At 37.7% G+C, this 23900-nt stretch overlaps 1 protein-coding gene across 3 annotated transcripts in view; it reads right to left on the reverse strand.

The window, feature by feature from the left end:
* Positions 1 to 3572: 3572 nt before the first annotated feature.
* RELN (reelin) overlaps positions 3573 to 23900 on the reverse strand; it is a 521226-nt gene continuing 500898 nt past the window's right edge. Inside the window, exons 59-66 of one of the 3 annotated variants that reach the window (XM_030826362.1) lie at positions 23730 to 23891; positions 22802 to 22959; positions 19102 to 19321; positions 16262 to 16459; positions 15483 to 15581; positions 14798 to 14881; positions 10140 to 10275; positions 4601 to 4687 (exon numbers count right to left, since the gene is read on the reverse strand). In XM_030826362.1, coding sequence (XP_030682222.1) covers positions 10146 to 10275; positions 14798 to 14881; positions 15483 to 15581; positions 16262 to 16459; positions 19102 to 19321; positions 22802 to 22959; positions 23730 to 23891 — 1051 coding nt within the window. In that variant the 3' untranslated portion in view covers positions 4601 to 4687; positions 10140 to 10145. Of the gene's footprint in view, positions 4688 to 10139; positions 10276 to 14797; positions 14882 to 15482; positions 15582 to 16261; positions 16460 to 19101; positions 19322 to 22801; positions 22960 to 23729; positions 23892 to 23900 lie in introns of all 3 variants that reach the window. The other 2 variants (XM_003268163.3, XM_030826363.1) reach the window with 2 other exon arrangements.

The following is a 23900-nucleotide window of genomic DNA, read 5'->3' on the forward strand; positions in this document are numbered from 1 at the left end:
GCCCCTCCCCATCTTTTCAGGCTGCTTCTTGTAAGCCCCTCAAATCCAATGCTCCGTGTCTCCCGAGGAGCCAAGCTAGTTCCTGACTTTGCATTTTTGCACATACTTTTATTTTTAGAATGTATCTTCCCAGTGAGTCGGCTTGATACATTCTCCTTATTTTTTGCTATATTTAGATCTTCACGTGGGAATAGAGAATAATACAATAAACAATTTTGTATGCACACAATTCATTTAAACCTTAACATTATTTTATTCTAACTTTTTAAAAAAGGAATAAAACATTTTAATAGAGCTGAGATCTTCTGCATACACCTCTCTGATCTTATTCCCTTAACTGAGGTAACCACTATCATGAATTTTTAAAACTTTTTTTTTTTTTTTAAGGGAGGGTCTCACTCTCATCACCCAGGCTGGAATGCAGTGGCACAATCTCGGCTCACTGCAGCCTTGCTTCCCAGGCTCAGGTGATTCTCCCACCTCAACCTCCTGAGTAGCTGGGACTACAGGTGCATGCTGCCACCATGCCTGGCTAATTTTTTGTAGTTTTAGTAAAGACAAGGTTTTGCTATGTTGCCCAGGTTGGTCTCAAATTCTTGGGCTCAAGCTATCCTCCTGCCTCAGCGTCCTAAAAAGTGCTGGGATATAGATGTGAGCCACCATGCCTGGTTTGTCATTTTAATTATTAATCACTTGTCCTATTACCTTGGCTCACACTTAATATAAATTAATGTTTAAGAAGAGTTTTAAAAAACATTTGTTCATTGCTAGTATATAGAAATACAATGATCTTTTCAACTAGCAATAATTGTGCTTTGGATAAATCCCACTGGCTATGATACTGCCATTGCACAAAGTTGCAATTGATCTTTAAAACTTTTTTTTATTGTTTTTGATTGACAAATTGTAATTGTACACATTTATGGGATACAATGTTTTGATATATGTGTACAATGTGGCAGGATTAAATCAAACTAATTAACATATCCTTCACCTCACTTACCTATCATTTTTCTTAGTAAGACATTGCGAATTTACTGTTAATTGTTTTGAAATAGACAATAAATTATTATTGACTATAGTCACTTTGCTGTGCAACAGATCTCAAAACTTATTCTTCTTGTCTGTTTGAAATTTTGTATCCTTTGATCAACAACTCTCCATTCCCTTCCTCCCCACCCCCATCCCCAGCCCCAGCCTCTGGTGACCATTGCTCTACTTTCGACTTGTTAGGAGTTCAACTTTATTAGATTTCACATGTAAGTGAGATCATGCAATGTTTGTCTTTCTATGCCTGGCTTATTTCATTTAGCATAATGTTCTTCAGATTCATCCAAAAGCTGTCACAAATGGCAGGATTCCCTTTGTTTTTAAGGCTAAATAGTATTCAGTTGTGTATATATACCGCATTTTCTTTTTTGGGGGGACAGAGGCTAGCTCTGACACTCAGGCTGGAGTGTAGTGGTGCCATCTTGGTTCACTGCAACCTCCACTTCCTGGAATTAAGTGATTCTTGTGTCTCAGCCTCATAAGTAGCTTCGATCACAGGCACACACCACCATGCCCAGCTAATTTTTGTAGTTTTAGTAGAGACGAGGTTTCGCTATGTTTGTCAGGCTGGTCTCGAACTCCTGGCCTCAAGCGATCTGTCCGCCTAGGCCTCCCAAAGTACTGGGATTACAGGCATGAGCCACCGCGCCCAGGCTCACATTTTCTTTATCCGTTTATCCACTGATGGACACTTGGGTTGATTCCATGTCTTGGCTACTGTGTGCATAGTGCTACAGTGAACATGGGAGTGCAGATATCCGTTTGACATACTGATTTTAGTTCCTTTTGATATATACCCAGAAGTGGTATTCTTGGTCGTATGATAGTTCTATTTTTAGTTTTTTGAGGAACGTTTATACATTTTTCATAATGGCTATACTAATTTACATTCCCCTCAACAATGAAGAACAACTGATCTTTGTATATTGATTCTGTATCCTGTAATCTTACAAAACCCAATTATTAGTTCTAGTAGCTTTTCATAGATTCTGTGGGCTTTTCTATGCACATAATCATGTTGTTTCCCAATAAAGACAGTTTGATGTTACACTTTTTGAATCTGGCTGCCTTTTCTTTTTCTAACCTCATTGCCCTGGCTAGAATCTTTAGGACAAGGTTGAGTAGAAGTGGTAAAAGGAAATCTTGTTTTGTTCTTGAATTTAGGGAGAAAGCATCCAGTTTTTCATCACTAAGTATGATATCACTTGGAAATTTTTTATTTTTTACTTTTCTTTGAGACAGGATCTTGCTCTGTCGCCCAGGCTGGAGTGCAGTGGTGTGATCACAGCTTACTGCAGCCTCGACCTGGGCTCAGTTGAGGCCAGATCCTCCCACCTCAGCCTCCTGAGTACCTGGGACCACAGTGCATGCCACCACACTCAGCTAATTTTAAGTTTTCTTTTGGTAGAGACAGGGTCTCACTATGTTGCCCAGCCTGGATGCTTATATGTGCCCATTAGACCCAAAATACATGTCTATGGCAGCACCTTCCTCTTAGTATTGTATGTATTAGTTGGTATTTCTGAGTTTCTGTCTAGACTACACATTGAGAAAGAGAACCATGTTTCATTCGTGGTAGTTTCCCAAATAATGTACATTAGTATGGTAGATGTTTAATAGATGCTTATCAAAAGAATATTTAGTGCTTAATGAGGTATTTACCCAGTTATCTGCTTATTTATGTGATTATTAGTAAATACCTTCCTCCTCCACTAACTGTGACTTTCCTTAGTGCAGAGATTGTGTCTCCTTTTGTTCACTATTCCATCTCTCGTGCCCTTGCCCATGCTTGGCACATGGTATCCCTTAATAGATATTTGATGGAGGACTGCATACACAAAATGACTAAAGTGAGCCATGGTAGGAAGAATCCTCTGAAATCAGTTATTTCTTTCACATTTAAGTGTCTTAAAAGGTGCTGTTCTCCAGTGGGTGTATTCGTTCTTTAAAATATTAATTCATTCATTGTAGGAGTATTTAGGCTCAGCATTGGAGGGGTCAAAAGTATTGAGAAAGTTTGCCATTGCTGAAACCTCTAGTTTTAATGTTTTTTTCTTATTTTTTTCCTCCTCTTGAAAGTAAAAAAAAAAAAAATCAATGATATTAACATACTTTTTATTTTGTAGATGTTAAAATCAAGAAGGGAAAATGTTTCAATCACCATTTTATCCTCAACACCTAGCACAGTGCCTGGACCACAGCAAATACTCAATAAATATTTACTCAATGAACACATGAGTGCTTATGATGAGACAAGCGTTAGCAGCTAACAAAATTCTCAGGAGTGAAGTCATTATTGGAATTATCTATTGACTTTTCTTAGTGTAATTACAGAGTAATTAGCAGAAAAAGGTGAATAAGAGAAAAATGGCTAAATTGAAAGTGTGGCTTCATAATTGCTATTATCAATGATGAAACAAAAAACTGGTACAAATATTTGACATCATAACTTCCAAACTGACCAGGCTTGCAAATCTTACGTAAACTTTAATTAAAAATGAATGAAGACCAATGAACTTCAATGGCTTTTGGACATAATTTTTATTTAAGCATGGGCTTTTAGCTTGGTTTACCCTAGAGTGCAACCTTTCAGTTACACAAATAGCGTTCAGAGCTACAGGGCCATTAGAATGTTGCTGGTGTTGTACAACTTCATCAGAAGGTATGAATATGACCCGCAGAAAAAACAATCCACGAAGAAAACACAATGAAAAAACAACCACTGTTTTACAAATCACTCTGTTATCACAGACACAAAATGGCAGTTACTGTTAGTAAATCAGCCACAGAACACTTAAAAAAAAAATCTTTAGACAAGGAAATGGGAACTTACTTGTGGGAGATAGGGTCTTCATCCACAATTTAAAGTAGAAAATATTTCAGGGTCAAGCATTTTTCTTATCCACAAAACAACGCTAAACCAACATACATTTTTAAGGAGTATATTAAAGGAGATACAATATCTTTACAACTATCTTCTTGAATAGGTATTTCAATTAATTTTCTGCAGAATATAAGTAGCCCCAAATTCAGCAGCAAAATATTACAACATAACAAGTAAATACAGTTTCAATGTGTTATATTGTAGAAGAGAATACATAAAGGACAATGATAATTTAATCATATAAAACATGAGACATAGCTGAAATACAGTCCACTTAAATAGCTTTGTGACCAAGAATGTTAAATACTGTGCTAAATGCCATTTTAAACATAAAATATCTTAAATTTTTTGTGCTTAAACTTCATTTTTCTGTTAAACTGTTTCTCATTGTCAATACTGCCAGTGTAACCGATATTACAACAGATCACAACTTTCACAGACACATCAACATGAAGACATTTACTTATGAGCAAATAAGTCACTTGTCATTAGTTCACAGTGTGGGAAAGTGGTGTACACTCGGTCTTGAGAAGGGCTTTCAGGTAATCACCAAGTCCTTCACAGATATTTCCTGATATCAGATGTAGTGCGAGATTTAAAAGAATGGAGAGCAACACATCACATGTTGGAAGAAAAAAAATAAACTTTTTGATTCTTCATGGGTATCGCCTAAGTGACCTTCGTCTTCTGTTGTAGAAGTGCCTGAGCCCATGTTGTCGTGAAAAATTCATCATGTAATTTTGTTTGCGAGTGCTGTTAAAGTCAAACAGGATAGAGGCAGGGAGGGAAAGGAGAAAGAGCATGTAAGTGCCATCATTGAACATGCAATCTATTCTAGGTCCTAAGTTACTCTGATATTTATTTGAAAATTTTCAGGGTTAATAGGTCATGCTCACATTACCACCCAGGGTCAGAGGAACTAAAGGCTGGGACCTATACTCACTGTCTTTGGCCTTGAAGAAATCCCTGTCTTTTCATGAGTGAGCTCTGAACCAGAAAATATGCAAAACTCTCTTGATTCATAGCAAAAGCAAACTGAAACTGTTTTAAATTTTAATTTTATTCTTGAATGCTTCCTGGAAATATTTACTTGAGTACCTTTCATTTGAGAAGTGTGCTCGATACCCATTGCCTTATTTAAATATATCTTTAACAAGTAGGAAAAATAATTTGGTTCCTTTAGCAAACATTCTCATTTAAAGCTTAAAAACCAAAAACAAAGAAACAGACTGTTAGCTGGATCAGCTTGACATTCCTAGTTCATGCAGTCCCATGAGACAAAATAAGGTGGTCAGTTTTTCTCAGAATGTTGGATTCTCTTGTCTTCCTCAAACCATAAGCATCTGGGTTATATTTTATAAACATGGCCTGAGGAAAGAGACACTCCACTGAAAAGAGGTCATAAAATACTAAGAAAGTGTAACCAAATGTATAATTGTAAATATGTATGTATGTATTCCCCCACATATGTACATACACACATTTATACATATATGCTGTGTGGGAAGCTGATAAAAATACTGAAGATGGATTTCAGGATCCTGTAGGAAATTGTACAATACTAGCAGTGATAGCTGTTAATGTTTTGGTATGGTCCTTTAAAAAGGATCGTGAACTATAATATCACTGAAAGGATCATATTCTCATACTCTGACCTGAGTGACAATATATCCATATGTGGCATCAATATGTGGTTTATGAGAGTGAGCCTATCAGTATTTTTCAAATTCACTGAGTTTCCTCATGGTCCCAAAGCCTTTTCTCCCAAATTCCATGAAGACATAAAATGCACATAATGTCATGTGATGTGATTCCAACATAAAGATCAATATGACATGAACTTGAGTTAGGGTAAGAGAGGGGGGAAAGGGTAATTTTGTTCTGAGCAGTATAATCTGCATTATCAATCATCAATATGCTAGTAAGGTGTAAAATGATATTTTACCTAGTATAACAGGTATTATACTTAGGCATATTATACTAGCACTTGTAAAATATAAACTTTAAAACAAGATAATTTCATAGGTTCATTAGAAAATTTATAATAAAATATCTCAAAGGAAAAAACATAAATTGAATTTCATCAGTTATGTATAATCAAAAAGCAATAGCATCTGTGCTAAAATACTGATACAAAGACGTCAAACTGATACATATTTTATAAAATAAAGGTACTAATAACATCCCCTGCTAGATTTCAATAATATCAAAATGCTAGAAACAATAGAATGGAAACAAAGAATATATCCTGAAGACATTGTAGAGAAAAAGATTTCAAAAAAATCAGGTTTTGTCTTTAGGCAGATTTAGTATCCTCCCCCTCCCATCCCCTCCATGTGACAATATTACATGAATCAACTAAGTTGATCAGTTTCAGTGTCATAGTTGAATGACACAAATTTATCCATTTATTAGCTGCTGTAAGTACTAACTGCTGCCTATGTAAAATTGAGTTACAAAAAAACCCCCAAGGAATTAATGTATTGAACTAATCAAGTGTCAAGAAAAATTATCCCGTTGCTCCTTTATTCACAAAATCTTGGGACTGGAACTAGCTGTCTTACTGCCAGCATCCTCAGTCGCCTTATAGTTCTTTCCCTGAGCTATTATAGTGGCCCCCTGAACTAGCCTCCTTAACTTTTTTCCTTTTGTGGAAAAAAAAAAAAAAACTCCACTGAAAGGAAACCCTGAAATACTAAGAAAGTATAACTGAATGCATAATTGTATACATTTGCATGTATACCTTCCTACACATACATGCAGTTGATTTTGCACACCAGATTCAGTAAACTTTTCCTCAAACACTGGTTTCACTTTGCCCAAAACCATGCAGAATCCTCTTATCTATGGAGCAACAGCTAAGCCAACTTAAACAGACATTTCAAGTCCTCTTCATGCTTAATCTTATTCTGCCCTTTCTTTTTCTACATTCCTATACAAACTGCTCTACTCAAACGCCTTAAGTCCTTTCTACCCGCCTCATTGGCCAGCTGTCAACATCACTTCCTAGATTCTACATGTTCAAGTGTTACATTTTCTTTGTTTACTCCCTCCATAAGTGAACTTTTTTTTCTACTTTGAACTCTCCTAGTGCTCATTTCCTGCTTTGAAGGAGTTTGTGTTCATATCTTGGCTCCCCACAACTAAACTTTTGTTGGTATGGGGGCCAGTCCCCCAACTACCCCCCACCCCCGCACCATAGCACTGAACCTCCTGCCTGACCCATGCATGGGTGGTCAAGGCATGTTTGTTGAACTTATGGTGACTTACTGATTGGATTCCTGTTGTAAATCATTACTCTTTAAACTATAAGGAATAATTGCAAAGTTAAAGCAATGAAAATTATTCTGTTAAAACATGTTTAAAGGTATAAGGTACTCAGAATTTAAAATAGTTAAAATATTTTACATCAAAAAAGATAAAGTTAGAACACTCAAGATATTTTGTTATCTCAGTGCAACCTAGATTGACATGAAAGTTACCTTAATATATGGGAACAAAAGAACATTCAGTTTTAACAAAACTTGATGTGCTTACTTAACAGCTTTAAAGCAACATCTCCATATAATTATTTACTTATTATGGAGCTGATTGAAAGTCTCCATCTTTATAGGTGAGAAAATAAATACTAGCAGGTTGCAGATCTTTAGTGCCATAAAAACTAGTCCAAGGTGGAAGCTTAAAACCAATTTAGGGGACATTTTGAATCACTGGATGTTCTTTTTTTAAATAACATTTTTTTCTTAAAAGATTTTAAATATATTTCTTTTTTTTTTTGGTAGAGACAGGGTCTTGCTATGTTGGCCAGGCTGGTGTCTAACTCCTGGCCTCAAGTGATCCTGTTGCCTTGGCCTCCCAAAGTGCTGGGATTACAAGCATGGCCGCTGTGCCTGGCCTGGGTGCTCTTTAATTTTGAATAAGTTTATGTATCAGTATCATATCTTTGGATTCCTGAGAATGTTGATATGCATATAGTAATGGACTTGCTATAGATGCCTAGTGTTTATATAGTCACATTAAAAATGGCAGCTGGGTGCAGTGATCACACCTGTAATCCCAGCACTTTGGGAGGCTGAGGCAGGTGGATCACGAGGTCAGGAGATCAAGACCATCCAGCTAACAGAGTGAAACCCCATCTCTACTAAAAATACAAAAAATTAGCTGGATGTTGTGGCACGCCAGGCATGGTGGTATGTGCCTGTAGTCCCAGCTACTTGGGAGGCTGAGGCAGGAGAATTGCTTGAACCTGGGAGGAAGAGATTGCAGTGAGCTGAGATTGCACCACTGCACTCCAGCCTAGGGCAACACGGCGAGACTCTGTCTCAAAAAAAAGAAAAAAAAGGACCACACTATCAAAGCATCGTGGAAACTAGGTGGTAATTTGGTATGTGAAATATAAAAATCTTTTGAGTCAGTTAGGTTGGAATCTAATGAAGTGGATATTTCCAGTTTATGAGCCTTTGAAAATCAAGCACGATGGCAAGCTATACTAAAATGCTGTTTGCCTCTAAGACCACTTAATAAATTGACATGGTTACTAAACAGTTATTGTACCTTCTAAAATGTCCAACAGCATTGGGGATTAGGGGAATTTTTAACAAATTTATCTTATATTTACTCATTTTTTGGTGTGTAGTATATTTGTGAGCCTATTTTTTTTGATACATTTTGATGTACAGCTATAGATAACATTATAACTGAAATAAGTGCAATGAACTTTTAAAGATTTATTTATTCACTGTAATTATCAGAGAAAGTAATTTTTATTTTAAGTTCAATAAAAGGAGGTAATGTTCATCCCAAAGGCACATCAACTATGCCACTTGACATATCAATTTGCTTTGGTTGTGGATAGAACTAGGTCCATTTTAAAATTCTTCCATTGTGAGTAAGTAATTGAAAAAAGGGAGAATGAACAACAAAGGCTTCTTGGAAATGATAATGTAAATTTCCATTATTGCCAAGGGAGTTTAGGGACTTAGATGGCATATAAAATTATAAAGTGTTTCCTTGTTTCTGCATCGGAAATATGGCCATTGCAGGGTCTTTGAATAACTAGTGACTCTGTGCTCTTTTGAACTGTTACTCTTTAAAGGAGACACAATCTTAGTTCATTTATTATGATGAAAACAATTCAATGGATTTTTTAATGGATTCTAAAGGAAATGGAGGAGATAGAGAATTGATACTAATTTGAGCTCATAGAAATACAGGCATTTCTACTTGTTAGTAATTTATCACCAAAACATATGGTAGAACAAATGATTTATATGAATGCAGACATAAGAATCCAGTGGACTGTTCAACATATCTTAGAAATATTGGTGAGTGTAAGACAGGAAGCTCCCATTCAAACTATCACTGAAACTCCCCTGCATAGAGGATGCCACACATTTGACTTAAAGGCCATGCATTCTCAGGAAGGCTATGCATAAATAAGTGCAGGCACAAATATCTCACACATACTGAAGATTTCATATTTCTTTTCTCTGCTAAATGGGGATGAGAATAATATCCAATAATGTGCACCTCAGGGAGCTGTAAGGATTAAATGAAAACTAGCACTGTATATAGATGTTCAATAAATTATAACCATTTTGCCTTCTTAAATTTTGAAGAATCTCAGAGGGCAAATACAAGTATATATTAAAAGTGGCCAATCTTACCTAAGGACAAGATCTAGAACTCGTAAGTATTATGAATACATCTACTCCATCTGCCAATTCAGTTATTAACTTAGAGGAGAACTGTAAGTCAACGGACCCTCATGCATCTTCAGCATAGTAGGTCTTTTGAAAGACATTCCATTTAATCGGAGTCCCTAAATCTTTTGCACACATTTCTATTTTCCCTTGTCCCTCATAAATTTATCAACTGTGAGCACTTCAAGGGCACCCAATACAATGTCAAGCACAGAGCAGAATCTAAGTCAAATCTGTTGCCCAATGATGAAATGCTGACTAGCACTCTGGTCTATGCTGTTGTGCCCAATATTGTATATATTAGGGACTTATCTCAATTTGACTGACTCCGAATTTACATGGATATAAGTTTCAAATGTTCCAGTATATACCAGTATCATTTATTACTGTTTTCATAGATTTTTTTTTAGTTGCAAAGGTGTTTTACAAAACTTCCCAGTTAAGTTTGGTGACACTGATGAAACTAAGTAAACAGTTCCCCAGATTTAGTAAGGAGGACTTACCTTACTCTAGTGGAAAACCAATGACAGCAAATAATGAAATATAACACAAGTTAAAAAATGCCTTTCAATGCATGCAGCACTGTGATTAGTCATAAAAGTCTGATCAGGTTTAGACGCAATATAGGATTTTTCATCTCTTTTGAAAATAAAAATTAAAGAAGTTATTTCTTATTCTTCTATACCCAATATGTACATAAACTTTTCTATGTAATGCAACATGCAATATTTGCTCATAACCATATGTTAAGGTACATGTAGCTGTAGTACTACATTTGGCATAAATGTTGCATATAAATTATAAATATTAATAGCTTAATAACTACTAATTTTATTATCTGATTTTTTCAATTATTTTAAATTTTAGGAAATACTAATTCCTGAATATATTAAGGAATGGACTTTAAAAAATACAGAAGTCTTCTGTGTCAGGTAACACAATCATATTTAATAAAGGACAAATATGCTTTGCAACAAATGTAATATGCTCGTTTCCATAAATCATTTGTGCCAAAAATGTGACAGTATCTTGATAATGAAGAGCATGAGGAGATGGTCATGATGGAACTTATTTTAAAATCTGATAAATGCTTTTAAGACCATAGTTAGCAACATAAGGTTTGCAGTTCTCCATAAATGTGGAAATAATTCACTTTTTAGTAAATTCATTCACGAAGGCTAACTTTTTACTGAGCTTTCAAGGTACACATGCAAAAATTGGCCCACTTCATTATACACATGACAGGTGTGACTTAGACACGTACACAGGAAACGTGATGTGTGAATGAAATGCGAATTGGGTGAGGGAGATTCTTAGGATAGAAGTATGAGAGCCCAACAAAAATGGTTAAGACAACAAATTCTCTTTTATCCTAAGAAGAACCTCACCAGCATGGATCTTGTGAGGGATCTGCCCAATGTATTCATAAACATATACTGAAAAATAAATATTTTATGCTAGCAAATGAATTCAGAGAAATTAGGTTTCTGACACTTGATTGTCAATGATCGTGTTATGCCACATCATTCAGACTTTATGGAATGAGGACTTTGTAAGCTAGTGAGGCTGGAAAGATATTACCTGTCAATTCGGTTCATCTGTTATATGGCAGATTAGTGGGGCTAATCATTGTGAAGTGCTTTTCATGTGCAGGTTTTATTGGAAAATATGAGAGTGGGAAGATTACACTCTTAAACAAGCATAAGAGACTGCTTGTTAAATGCTAAAGGGTGGTTTTCATCTTTATGGTGTGGGGCTTGTCATTCTGTATGTCCATATTTATGAAACTCAAATCCTTCCATAAAAATCCTTTTATTTATTTATTTGGCATAATACTTTTATTATTATTATACTTTAAGTTTTAGGGTACATGTGCACAATGTGCAGGTTTGTTACATATGTATCCATGTGCCATGCTGGTGTGCTGCACCCATTAACTCATCATTTAGCATTAGGTATATCTCCTAATGCTATCCCTTCCCCCACCCTCCACCCCACAACAGTCCCTGGAGTGTGATGTTCCCCTTCCTGTGTCCACGTGTTCTCATTGTTCAATTCCCACCTATGAGAACATGCGGTGTTTGGTTTTTTGTCCTTGTGATAGTTTACTGAGAATGATGATTTCCAGTTTCATCCATGTCCCTACAAAGGACATGAACTCATTTTTTATGGCTGCATTGTATTCCATGGTGTATATGTGCCACATTTTCTTAATCCAGTCTATTGTTGTTGGACATTTGGGTTGGTTCCAAGTCTTTGCTATTGTGAATAGTGCTGCAATAAACATATGTGTCCATGTGTCTTTATAGCAGCATGATTTATAGTCCTTTGGGTATATACCCAGTAATGGGATGGCTGGGTCAAATGGTATTTCTAGTTCTAGATCCCTGAGGAATCACCACACTGACTTCCACAATGGTTGAACTAGTTTACAGTCCCACCAACAGTGTAAAAGTGTTCCTATTTCTCCACATCCTCTCCAGCACCTGTTGTTTCCTGACTTTTTAATGATGGCCATTCTAACTGGTGTGAGATGGTATCTCATTGTGGTTTGATTTGCATTTCTCTGATGGCCAGTGATCATGAGCATTTCTTCATGTGTTTTTTGGCTGCATAAATGTCTTCTTTTGAGAAGTGTCTGTTCATGTCCTTCGCCCACTTTTTGATGGGGTTGTTTTTTTCTTGTAAATTTGAGTTCATTGTAGATTTTTAGAATTAAACCATTTAATTAAAAAGATATTACAAATCTTGTTCATTTAGGGTACACTCTTAAATCCTGAAATATTGTTGAAAGTGCTAAATTTGTTCTCATTAAACTTGTGTTTTCTTGGTTAATATGGGCAGTACAGAGGTTAAACTCAATATAAGATACCATGCATGACCATAATTTTTCTAAGGGTTTTTAGCATGTGTCCTTGGTGCACATGCACAAAAGCGAAATTATGGTAATAAAGTTAGATTAAAGCCAACCTTCACTTAAAGAAGTATATTTCTAAAAATTCCTAAGTGAAATGTATGCTCCAATCATTAGTTGCAAAAACATATCAGTAGCCCTATTTGTAACATACAGTTAGGTAGGGTTTGTATCTCTTAAGATACAAGCCTCAGTCTGTTCCTCTCCCCACCATGCTTGAGGAGTTAACATTGCTAGTTCAAATAATCAAGTGTTCTAATACAAAAGTGCAGTTAATTAAGAGAATGCTTTCAGTTAATAGGGGTTTATGGAAGTATTCCACCTATTTCTAAATATACATCCTCTGGAGCAAAGTTATAATTAAGAATATTTGTGATCATGACATGAACCTTGGCTCTAGCTTCTTTGTGCCTCATATGATTTAAAGACACTCTGGAAAACTATTATATTTAATTTTCTGAATTATCTGGAACTTTATTTTGAGCTCATCAAATGAATGAATGAATTGAAGTAATTATTTTGTAGAGCTACTAATTGCATATTAATGAATGAATGCCTTAAAACTCTTTGTGGCTCTTTTGAAAAGAAGTACTTTGAAAGGGTAGAGTGGTATAGAAATGTTTAAGACCAGAGCAAAACATCAAAAACATAGTTCTAGAAATATAACATCTTAGTATTAATATATTTTTTGAAACAACTCATTTATTGAACTCAGCTTTGTGAGATATTTTTCTTCAAAAAGAAGGAAAATAGAGTAATTCCTTTAATAAATTTTTGAAATGTCATTAAAGAGACTGCATTTGGTTTTGAAATTATACATAAAAGCATATGGTGGTATATACAAAGTTATAATTTTTAAATTATTCCTAAAAGAAGACTTGGAGTAAAATTCAAAGCATACAACACCATGCAAATGTAGCAATGCGCTTGTCTCATTCAAAATGTTTTAGTGCTCTGAGAGTTTGAGATAATAATGCAGGATAAGAACAGACTTATCAGGATAAGAGCCTGGTAGATGACAAATTCTTCAAAGTATTTAAAATGTGGAGCTTGATGCTGGTAGTTGCTTATAAGCATTAATTCCAACACCAGGTGACCTGGGAGATTCTCTTGGGTGCTGTGTGCTGAGGCTTCCTGCCAGTGCTCTGACAGCCTCTGGGGCAGCAGGTTGACAGGGAGCAAGGAATAGAGTTCTGTTTCCAATATTATGTGAAGGGGTTGCTTTTACACTGGCTGGTATATTAGTGCCTCTGAACCCCTCGCCCCTGCTTTTTAATCTTAGTACAAGTGAGGAAATTACTGGTGATGATATGTCACCATATTTCAGTATGAAGTTACTGAAATCCAAAATAGGTAAGTGCAATTGATTGTTTGGGCAGGATGAAAATATCTACTCAAATGTGTGATATGTTAAGAATTATTGTGTTTACTCAAGGGCAGGATTAGTATCCTGCCTTCTTTTGAGGACTGTCAGGTTTTGAAGTTTCCACAGGAGTTGGTAATGCTTTGTCAGGCACAGGAAGCCCCATTAATGCAAACTGTATTGGCAAGCCACTTGAAAGATAAGTGGCTATTGACTCTAATTTTATTATCTATCAGTTTATTAGAATCACCTGAGCTGCTTTTAAAACAAGAATGATGCCCAGTTCCCACTGCAGATCAATTTAAAGCCCCATCCAAAAGGATGGGCCTGGGCATTGGGACATTTTTTGATGTCTTCAAAAGCTTCCCAAGTGATTTTGACATTCAAACAGATTGAGAAGTGCTGTTCTGAAAGGCAAGTAGCCAGGGTAAAATGGTTCTAGGGTTGGATTTTGGTCTACATAGATTCATTTCAGGGCCCAGGTTATTTTATTCTTCTGGAATAACGTAGTCTGAGGAAATCAGTATCTAAGTGAAACATCAGCCTCATATTTAGTTTCAAATGAGTCTGGACTGTTAAACTTTAAACTTCAACTTTTCTTGTGGAGGCAGAGCCCAGCAAGTTGTCCAAAAGCAGCAGCGCACACAGGAGGCTAGTGTGGGGACCAGGTTGCTCTTGGATTTGGGGGTTGATATGGATGCCATGCAAGCAGGTGCCTCAGTGAAAACTAACATGAGGGCTAGCTCAAGACTGAAAAATTCAGCTCATGGCTATGACTGAACGAAAACAAATCTGGTAGTTTTCCTACCAATTAATCACTTAAATTTGCTTGCAAAATGACTGAAATCAGCCAAGGGACAGAATGAACATTTGAACCTATCTACCGAGAAGATTCGCCTCTCCTTGCCAACCACTTGGAGCCATCAGTCCGAACCCGTCGAGACATAAGCATTCCAGTTCTACAGGAACTAGATCGTTAGAGAAAAAGCAAGTCATCTCTCTGTGAGGGAACAGTCAACCTGGCCAGGTGAGAGTGGTGACAGCTTTATTATATAAAGAGGGGAAAACACCTTTAACTTGTTAGGTGCTGGGATTGGTCAGGAGGAATCTGAAACCACAAATTCTTTGTTCTAGTTGCAACCACATCGTTAAATGGAGAATGTCTGTAATTGGGCACATTAGCTAGTGACACTTCAGACACCGCCCACTACAGATCCTTCCTCTTCAAGGATGTCATTTCATTTTATAAGGCAACCCAGATCTGCCTTAAGACATGGTTTCCCATTTACCTGGAGACTTTTGTTTTATCAAATTTAACCAATATTGTCAATCCTTAAATAAATGTTGTGTTATGGAAGTTTTCTAAGGTACACTGCATTTCATTCAGGGCTTTGCTATTTCACTGATGACTTGAGCTATAGCTTGCAGTTGCAAAGGAGTGTAAGTCAAAGTGCTCCCGTGGGGACTTCTCATCAAAAACAGATCTTACTGAATTAAGGGTCATGCTATATCAAAGGAATTTCACACCTTCCTGAAATGGACATGGGATGCCATGTATCAGATACTCACAGGACGACCTCCACATGGTCCAAAGCCCACTGATCATGACCTGTTCCGTTGTGGCGTGGTTGCCACCAGCGCAGTAAGACTCCTTTCATCCGTGCCTCCCTGGGTCACAGACAGAAGGACAAAGAGATTATACATTAGGAAACAGAACTTTTTGGTATTTGACTTCTAGATGTCAAATATTATAATAGGCTAATCTAAATCAACAAAATGTTGTGCATGGAATTCAGATTTGCTTGGGTCATAGTATTCTTCTGAGCAGCATTAAATTTTATTGGCTACTCAAGGACTTGTAAAACTTTTCCATCTCTCTCTCTCCTTTCCCTTGTTTCATTAATATCTATAAGATACTTGGTCAAGCATGGAGTGCATTCTGTGTGACAGACACTGCTAGAAGCTGGGCTTACAATGCAAAGCAAAACTGACATGACTGCTTAATCTCAGTAAAATTTCAAACTAGCATGCCGGCAGAAAATAAATGTTTTCTAAGACTAGAAAAACTGGTTAAAGCAAGGGAAATAGGCAAAAACTGCCCTTGCATTTAGTTATTATTGTCTATTCCCCCTTGTCTTTATTCCTTGCTTTAATTTGTGCCTTTCTTGTCCTAATCGAAAACAGTAGCACCACTTTGGAGATCTGGGTTAGTCTTGGTTCTGCCACCACCTAGTTTTGTGGCCATTTATGCATTAACTTTACCCAACTTCTACCTCAAACGTTGTGATTCCCAGGGATTCACAAAGGGATTGTGCATGAGACCATGCCTTTCCATTTGGGCCACTTACAGGGGGACATTGTAAGACACTCTCTGAGCTTGTGTGAAGTCCTTTGGCTGGTGCTGGGCAATGACGTGCCAGGTGATCCCGTTGTTGACGCTGTACTGCAGCAGCACCGCCTTGTCCACAGCGTGGGGGCCACTCAGGTCACTGTTGCAGCTGTCTGTCTGTGACATGCTCCCAATTTGCAAAACAAACATGATTTTGCTGAAAAACAGAGGGAAATCATCTTTATTTTTATTTATTTTTTGAGATGGAGTCTTGCTCTGTCACCCAGGCTGGAGTGCAGTGGTGTGATCTCGGCTCACTACAATCTCTGCCTACTGGGTTCAAGCGATTCTCCTGCCTTGGCCTCCCTAGTAGCTGGGATAACAGGTGCGCTCCACCATGCCTGGCTAATTTTTGTATTTTTAGTAGAGACAGGGTTTCAAAATGTTGGCCGGGCTGGTCTCGAACTCCTGACCTCAGGTGATCCACCCACCTCGGCCTCCCAAAGTGCTGGGATTACAGGCGTAAGCCACTGTGCCCAGCTGGGAAATCATCTTTATACTAAATTCAGGAAGTATTAAAGGAGTTATACTTCCTTAATCTTTTCTTGTTCCTAAAGTCCATAATTTCCAAGTTCATAATATAATATAAACAGAAGCAGCCAGTCTTGAGAGCTTGTTTGGATTCTAGCAGGGGAGCGCAGCTACTTGTATACCCTTGACCAAAGACTGGTACTTCTCTATTGGGGATGGTCATCCTCTTCACCCATATGCAGCTTTGGGAGGGACGCACATGGAGTGGTGAGGGAGGAAGGGGACACCCGCCTAGCTAGCCAGATCAGCTGAATCAACCCTAGTGATCAGTGGAGTGACAGATGTCACAGCCAGATCGCCCTCACATCTGTGAAGCAGCCAGTCTTATGACTACATCACTGTTAGTAACAAAATTTATTTATATTGTCTTCTATATTATACATGTGAAAACCTCATAAAGCTGATTTTTTACACCAAAAAAGTATTTTTGACTTTCAAAGATGTGTCCTCTTTTCATGATGTTGGAAATCTTGTTAGAGTATTTCATTTAAAACACCTTCTATTCTCTGAAAGGTAACGTGGGCCAAACAGACAGCTGAGGACATGGAGAGGACATGGAATACAACCACAATATTTATGCTGCATTCTTTTTACAAATAGCTCCAAGCTGAACACGTCCGGATGGGGATGAATTATTATGACTATTTTAGGAAAGGCTGTCTGGAGATCAGAGATGAGGGAAAACTGAGTTAGGACGTGCAGGTTCTGAACCATGTCTGCTATTCTGTTCAACATGACATTTTACTTTTCATTGTCATCCTCGCCCTAGATAGAGCTTTTAGGCATGAGAAATAAATCCTCATAAGATTCCTCATGATTAAGAGTACCTAATTTAAAGTAGGTGGTGGAATAAAGAGCTAGACTTAAAAACGTATAAATGCATAAACTAATTTAAAACATAGTGTGCCATTGCTAACTATGCACCTAGTTGCAGCTATATATGGTGGTGTCACAGAAAACACCAGGTTATCTCTAGATTAAGTATATCTTTTTGGTAGGCAAAAAAAAAAGGAAGATGATAGATGCAACTTTCATCATATCATGGTTTCCATACAGGAATTAATTTTATTTTCATTGTTTATCATAATCATATTAAGGGTCCCCAAACTACCTTTCCGCCTGTGAAAACACAACACTAATATTATATTTCCCAAAGTGAAAGGTTTCAAGTAAACTATCTTCCCATTAATCAAACACATCTAATTCTCAAATATTCTCATAGTACTGAACACTTTTCAGCATTCAAGAAATACTCTACAGTAATACCTAGCAACCTTTTTTTAAGCTTAGAATCTTTTCTTGAATTATATAGACAAAAAGCTGTGTTTACTCTGGATAAGGTAGCCAAAGCTGGGAAGGGCAGGTAGGGAGGGAAATTCAGTCGTCCTTATGTCTTTGTCAGTCACTTCCCTAGTCCATTTTCAAGGTCTCTGCCCACTCTACTGTGCATTAACCCTCAGCAATTATAGCACATAAAGTTTTAAATGTCATATTCCTGACAGGTGGAATATCTTTAATGCTAATTGATCTTCTCTGCTTCCTATTTTATAGCCTACCTAGGCATATCATGCATCTATTTTTTGTTGTTGCTGCTACTGTTGTTTGTTCTGCTATTGGGTTGTCTCTTATTCTTGTGTTTTGTAGTAGTTCTTCATACCCCTTCTATTTTTAAACATTCGAGCTCACTATGATTATGCTGGGTCAGCAGAGTCAAAACCTACTTCCACAGCCAGCAAAGCCCCACAGTGCCCAAAGTCCACATGTTTGCATCACTCCTTTTGAATAAAAATCAACACCTCACTTGAAAAAAAATTTTTTAAAGATCTTATCCATCCATCCATCCACCCTCCATTTCTATTTATTGTACTTACATAAGCTAAATATAGGCATATGTTTGCATTGCTACGAATTTATTTCACATACACATTTATATTTATATACTTGGCTGTGCTCAACATTAAATTATCTATGTAGTTTATCCCTAACCATTTTTTAAAATATTTGGCCATTTCTCTGGGCTTGTGCCTACATTACCACCACTCAGCCACTGTGGGTGAAGAAATACAAAGCAATTCTCTAATAAACAAGCGAAGCATAATTCTGAGTTGTGAAACATATATGCTTCCTTGTCTCAAATTCAGATGATAGGTTTTCACTGCTTAGTGACATCTGTGCCATGAAGTTCATAATCCTATCTAACAGACAGTGGAAAATTACTGGGCTTGTGACTAATTCTATGTCTGGACTACAATACGGAGGTTTGGGTACCTTGCTCGAGTGAGATCCAGAGGCTTGGTAGCTGCTTGCCTGATCTGACAGCCATTAAAGTACAGTGAGTCTCCATGGGCATAGGGGGCCAGCTGCCCACAGCCACTTCCTATGACTCCACCTTGAATGGTCTCCCAGTTTGCCTCGGTGACTCTTGCGGACTCAAAATTATCTTTAATATAACTGGGAAGGTCGTGACTGAACACAGAGCAGTCATCACCTAGAGGACAAGGAACAGTCACAGAAATTAAATGAACCAACCAGAGTCATTCAAGATTAAGAACAAGTATTCAAGTTCAGATTTAAGTAGTTGTTACTGTAAGAATGGCAAAATACAAGGAACTTAAACAACTTTACAAAAAAAAAAAAAGCCAAACAACCCCATCAACAAGTGGGTGAAGGATATGAACAGACACTTCTCAAAAGAAGATACTTATGTGGCCAACAAACATGAAAAAAACCTCATCATCACTGGTCATTAGAGAAATGCAAATCAAAACCACAATGAGATACCATCTCATGCCAGTTAGAATGGTGATCATTAAAAAGTCAGGAAACAACAGAGGCTGGAGAGGATGTGGAGAAATAGGAACACTTTTACACTGTTGGTGGGAGTGTAAATTAGTTCAACCATTGTGGAAGACTGTGGTGATTCCTCAAGGATCTAGAACTAGAAATACCATTTGACCCAGCAATCCCATTACTGGGTATATACCCAAGGGATTATAAATCATTCTACTCTAAAGACACATGCACACTTATGTTTACTGCAGCACTATTCACAACAACAAAGACTTGGAACCAACCCAAATGCCCATCAATGTTAGACTGGATAAAGAAAATGTGGCACATAAACACCATGGAATACTATGCAGCCATAAAGAAGGATGAGTTCATGTCCTTTGCAGGGACACAGATGAAGCTGGAAACCATCATTCTCAGCAAACTAACACAAGAATAGAAAACCAAACCACCACATGTTCTAATTCATAGGTGGGAGCTGAACAATTAGAACACATGGACACAGGGAGGGGAACATCACATACTGGGGCCTGTTGGGGGATGGGAGGCAAGGGGAGGGATAGCATTAGGAGAAATACCTAATGTAGGTGATGGATTGATGGGTGCAGCAAACCACCCTGGCACATGTATACCTATGTAACAAACCTTTACGTTCTGCACATGTATCCCAGAACTTAAAGCAGAAAAAAATATATATATATAACAAAATCCAGAAAAAAAAATGTTGTTACAGTTAAAAAAAAAAAAAGGCAAAATACTAAGTAGATACAGACTCCCAAAGTATATGTTTTGTTTTGGCAATTATTGGCTTATATTGTTGGAAAAAAATCCAATTTTCTTTGAGTCAATGTTTACTAAAATATGTAGTGCTCATGTCCGTATTTGCCTTGTAAAACTGTTGTTTAAATACCACAGCATCTGGCTGGGCCTTGAATGTTTACCAATGGTGGGTATCAGTAGGGAACTCTCACCCTGTTATGAGAGGCCTATCTAATTTCTTTTTTCCTAGCATGATTTGTTGTAGAAAATACAGGTTAATGTATACTTGATGATTCTTAAGAGCAGTGTCTATATTTTAACTCGTTGGATTCCAGCACCTAAAACAATATTTAGCACATATATTCAGTAATGGGTGGGGTGCGGTGGCTCATGCCTGTAATTCCAGCACTTTGGGAGGCCGAGGTGGGAAGATCATCTGAGATCAGGAGTTCGAGTCCAGCCTGACCAACATGGTGAAACCCCTTCTCTACTAAAAATGCAAAAGAAAATGAGCTGGGCATGGTGGCATGTGCCTGTAATCCCAGCTACTCAGGAGGCTGAGGCAGGAGAATCACTTGAACCCAGGAGGCAGAGGTTGTAGTGAGCTGAGATCATGCCATTGCACTCCAGCCTGGGCAACAAGAGTGAAAACTCCGTCTCAAAAAAAAAAAAAAAAAAAAAAAGATATTCAGTAATGAAGCTGGGATAAATAAATAATGATAAAACTGGAAGTGTCTCTCAGAGACCACTGAACTGAATTACTGGCATTTAAGTAAGATATTATATTAGCAAATGTGTATGTGCTTGCATTTCTCCTTGATTTAAACAGTACATTTTTTCTACATGTCCTTAATAGTTTCAAATTAAGGTTCAGGGGAGAGGGCAAATTCCAGACATCTAGGATTTCTTGTGAGATATTAGATTCACTCATTTGCCTAGAGTTAAAATTCTCCAGCTAATATAGTGACAGACCCAGCCGGTCTCAGTGACAATGACACCAGGGAGAAAGGAGATGGCTAAGTAATTTCTAACATCAGAGATGTGCAGCAGTCTACATTAATCATGTCCATTTGATTTCAATGCAAGGAAACAACATCAACCAAGAAATCTAAATAGATCCGACTCCAGAATTCAAAAACATGGATTCTTACATTGTATATCTGGGGGAAATTGTGTTAACTCTGCTCCTCCTTGGATAAGTCTCTCAGCCATGAGAAACAGCAAGGCTGATTGGAAAGAACAACTTGAGTAGTGGTCTTTCTGATATATGCTGGCTGTGTGACCTTAGGCAGGTCATTTAGCCTCCCTGAGTCTCAGTTTCTTTGCCTGTAGCATGGGAATAATTATATTAACCATAGATAACTGATGGGGATATCACAGATAATAAGCGACTGAAGAATATGTTGGTGTATGCTATGTAAATAGTAAAGCATAAAACAGTGTAAGGACTAATTCAGAGAAGATTTATTAGCATTGCTATCGGCCAGGTATTAAGCTGTGAGGATACAGAATGTTAACTATGGAAAGCAAACTTTGTAATGATAGAGGTTGAAACCTGTTAGAAACATTGGATCAAAGGAAAGCAGGGCTGAAGACCTTCTAACAGACCAACAGAGCAATTTCCTATGATGTGAGGGGGTCGAGTAGATATTCTCTGCCCTGGATATATACTCAGCCTCTAGAAACTAGAGGAGTGAAAATGTATTTCTTTGAGTCATAAAGGGGTGGGGGTGTGTGTGTGTGTGTGTGTCAGTGTCACAGTGACCTGGAAACCAGAACATCTTGAGTTTTCAGCTACATCTTAGGAGAACAGTGGCAGCTGCTGCTGGAAGAGGCTGAGGAAGGAGGGATACTGGTCAAGTATGTAGGCACAGGCAGCTAGGCCAGGAAAGAGGCCCAGAAGTGGAAATTAAGTGTTGGGACTGGGTGGGGGCAGGGAGTTATATGAAAGACGGAGAATGTGAGGTACTATATCATATCCTGATTTAGCATATCTGGATTTATATGCTTATAAGTTTTTTTTTTTTTTTTTTTTTTTTTTTTTTTTTTTTTTTTTTTTTTTTTTTTTTTTTTTTTTTTTTTTTTTTTTTTTTTTTTTTTTTTTTTTTTTTTTTTTTTTTTTTTTTTTTTTTTTTTTTTTTTTTTTTTTTTTTTTTTATTTTTTTATATGCTTATAAGTTTATAGAATGTCTGGAGTAGATTTCAATTCTATATTTTAAAAAATGCCTTCAGGAATATTGCATAGAGCTATGCTTAATAATTTGTCCCAAAGTTAAAGAGTGACCAAGGAGTGTGTCATGAATCTCAGATCCCTCAGGCTGGAGTTTCTATCCATTTCCTAGTGGACTTTTGTATATGTGTTAAGATGAGGAGAACCTCTTGGTCTCCTGTATCAAAGTCGGCAGCCTGGGATTCAGACCTTGGAAGCTCTCGTCGCAGATGCAGATGGCACCGGTCGTGCAGTATCCATGCCCGCTGCAGAGCTTGGGGCAAGCCTCTCCAATATACACGTGGTCAATTGCCCAGCTTTGCTTCTCAGTTTCTTCTCCCTTCTGGATCCAGCGGAACTGTGTCGCACTGAAAGAACCACAGAGAGCAGAAGGGATTCAGTAGGTTGTTACTTCCATGGCTGCGTCCTGCCTCCAGCCTCTGGGAGAGGGGACTATTTGTGAGAAAAGGGCTTCCCAAATGTCTTCCTGAAGGACCCTGCTGGCAGAGGTGAGAGAACTTGTATTTCTTAGACTCTGGGAGTATAACCCAAAATGCCATTCTGGAAGCTTGTATCTTCTCTGAAAATTTCATGTGAATTTCCTATTCTAGTCCATAATAAATCTGTGTTCATTTTTCCTACACAGGTGTATCGTTTTCCAAACCTTTGAGTAAACCGAATGCTGCTCTAGGAAGATTGCACTCCATTGTATTTATCCTGCAGCTTTCTGTAACCTGTCAGCCCTGCACACCCAGCTGGTATTTGTATCTGGAGGAGATGCGCAGCCTTTGGGAGGGCAGAACACTGGGGCAGAACTGGTGCCAATGTCAGTCTTGGATTGGGGTCTGTCATTCAGGGCCTGTGATTGAGTTTGGTACATGCTATGGTATTAAGTCAAAGGAAATCTGAGATCTCTGAATCATTTACAGACAAACTCCAATTTCCTCCTGGAACATGCAGTTGCCATTTGGGGGCATGGGTTGGTGAGAGGAGGGAGAAAAGGAGGGAGGGAAGATGGGAGAGGGCACCAGGGCTGCATGTAAAGCTCTGGCTCACACTGTCAGTTGTTTTCAGCTCACTGCATGAACTCTGTAGAGAGGCCAGATAATTTCACAGTTTACCTTAATTTGCAACCTACCTAGAGGAGACATGGTCAGGCAGCTGGACGGTGATTCTTTTCCAGCTTGAGCTGTTGACAGAGTTGTAGATGGTGGCTTCATGGAACTGGAAAGGGGAGCAGCCAATGCTGTTAGAAGAGGAAGGAAGGCACTGGGTCTGTACGAGTTGCCAGGAATCCGATCTGCAGAAA

Source organism: Nomascus leucogenys, chromosome 13 (genome assembly GCF_006542625.1).
Source record: "Nomascus leucogenys isolate Asia chromosome 13, Asia_NLE_v1, whole genome shotgun sequence".
NCBI classification, from domain to species: Eukaryota; Metazoa; Chordata; class Mammalia; order Primates; family Hylobatidae; genus Nomascus; species Nomascus leucogenys.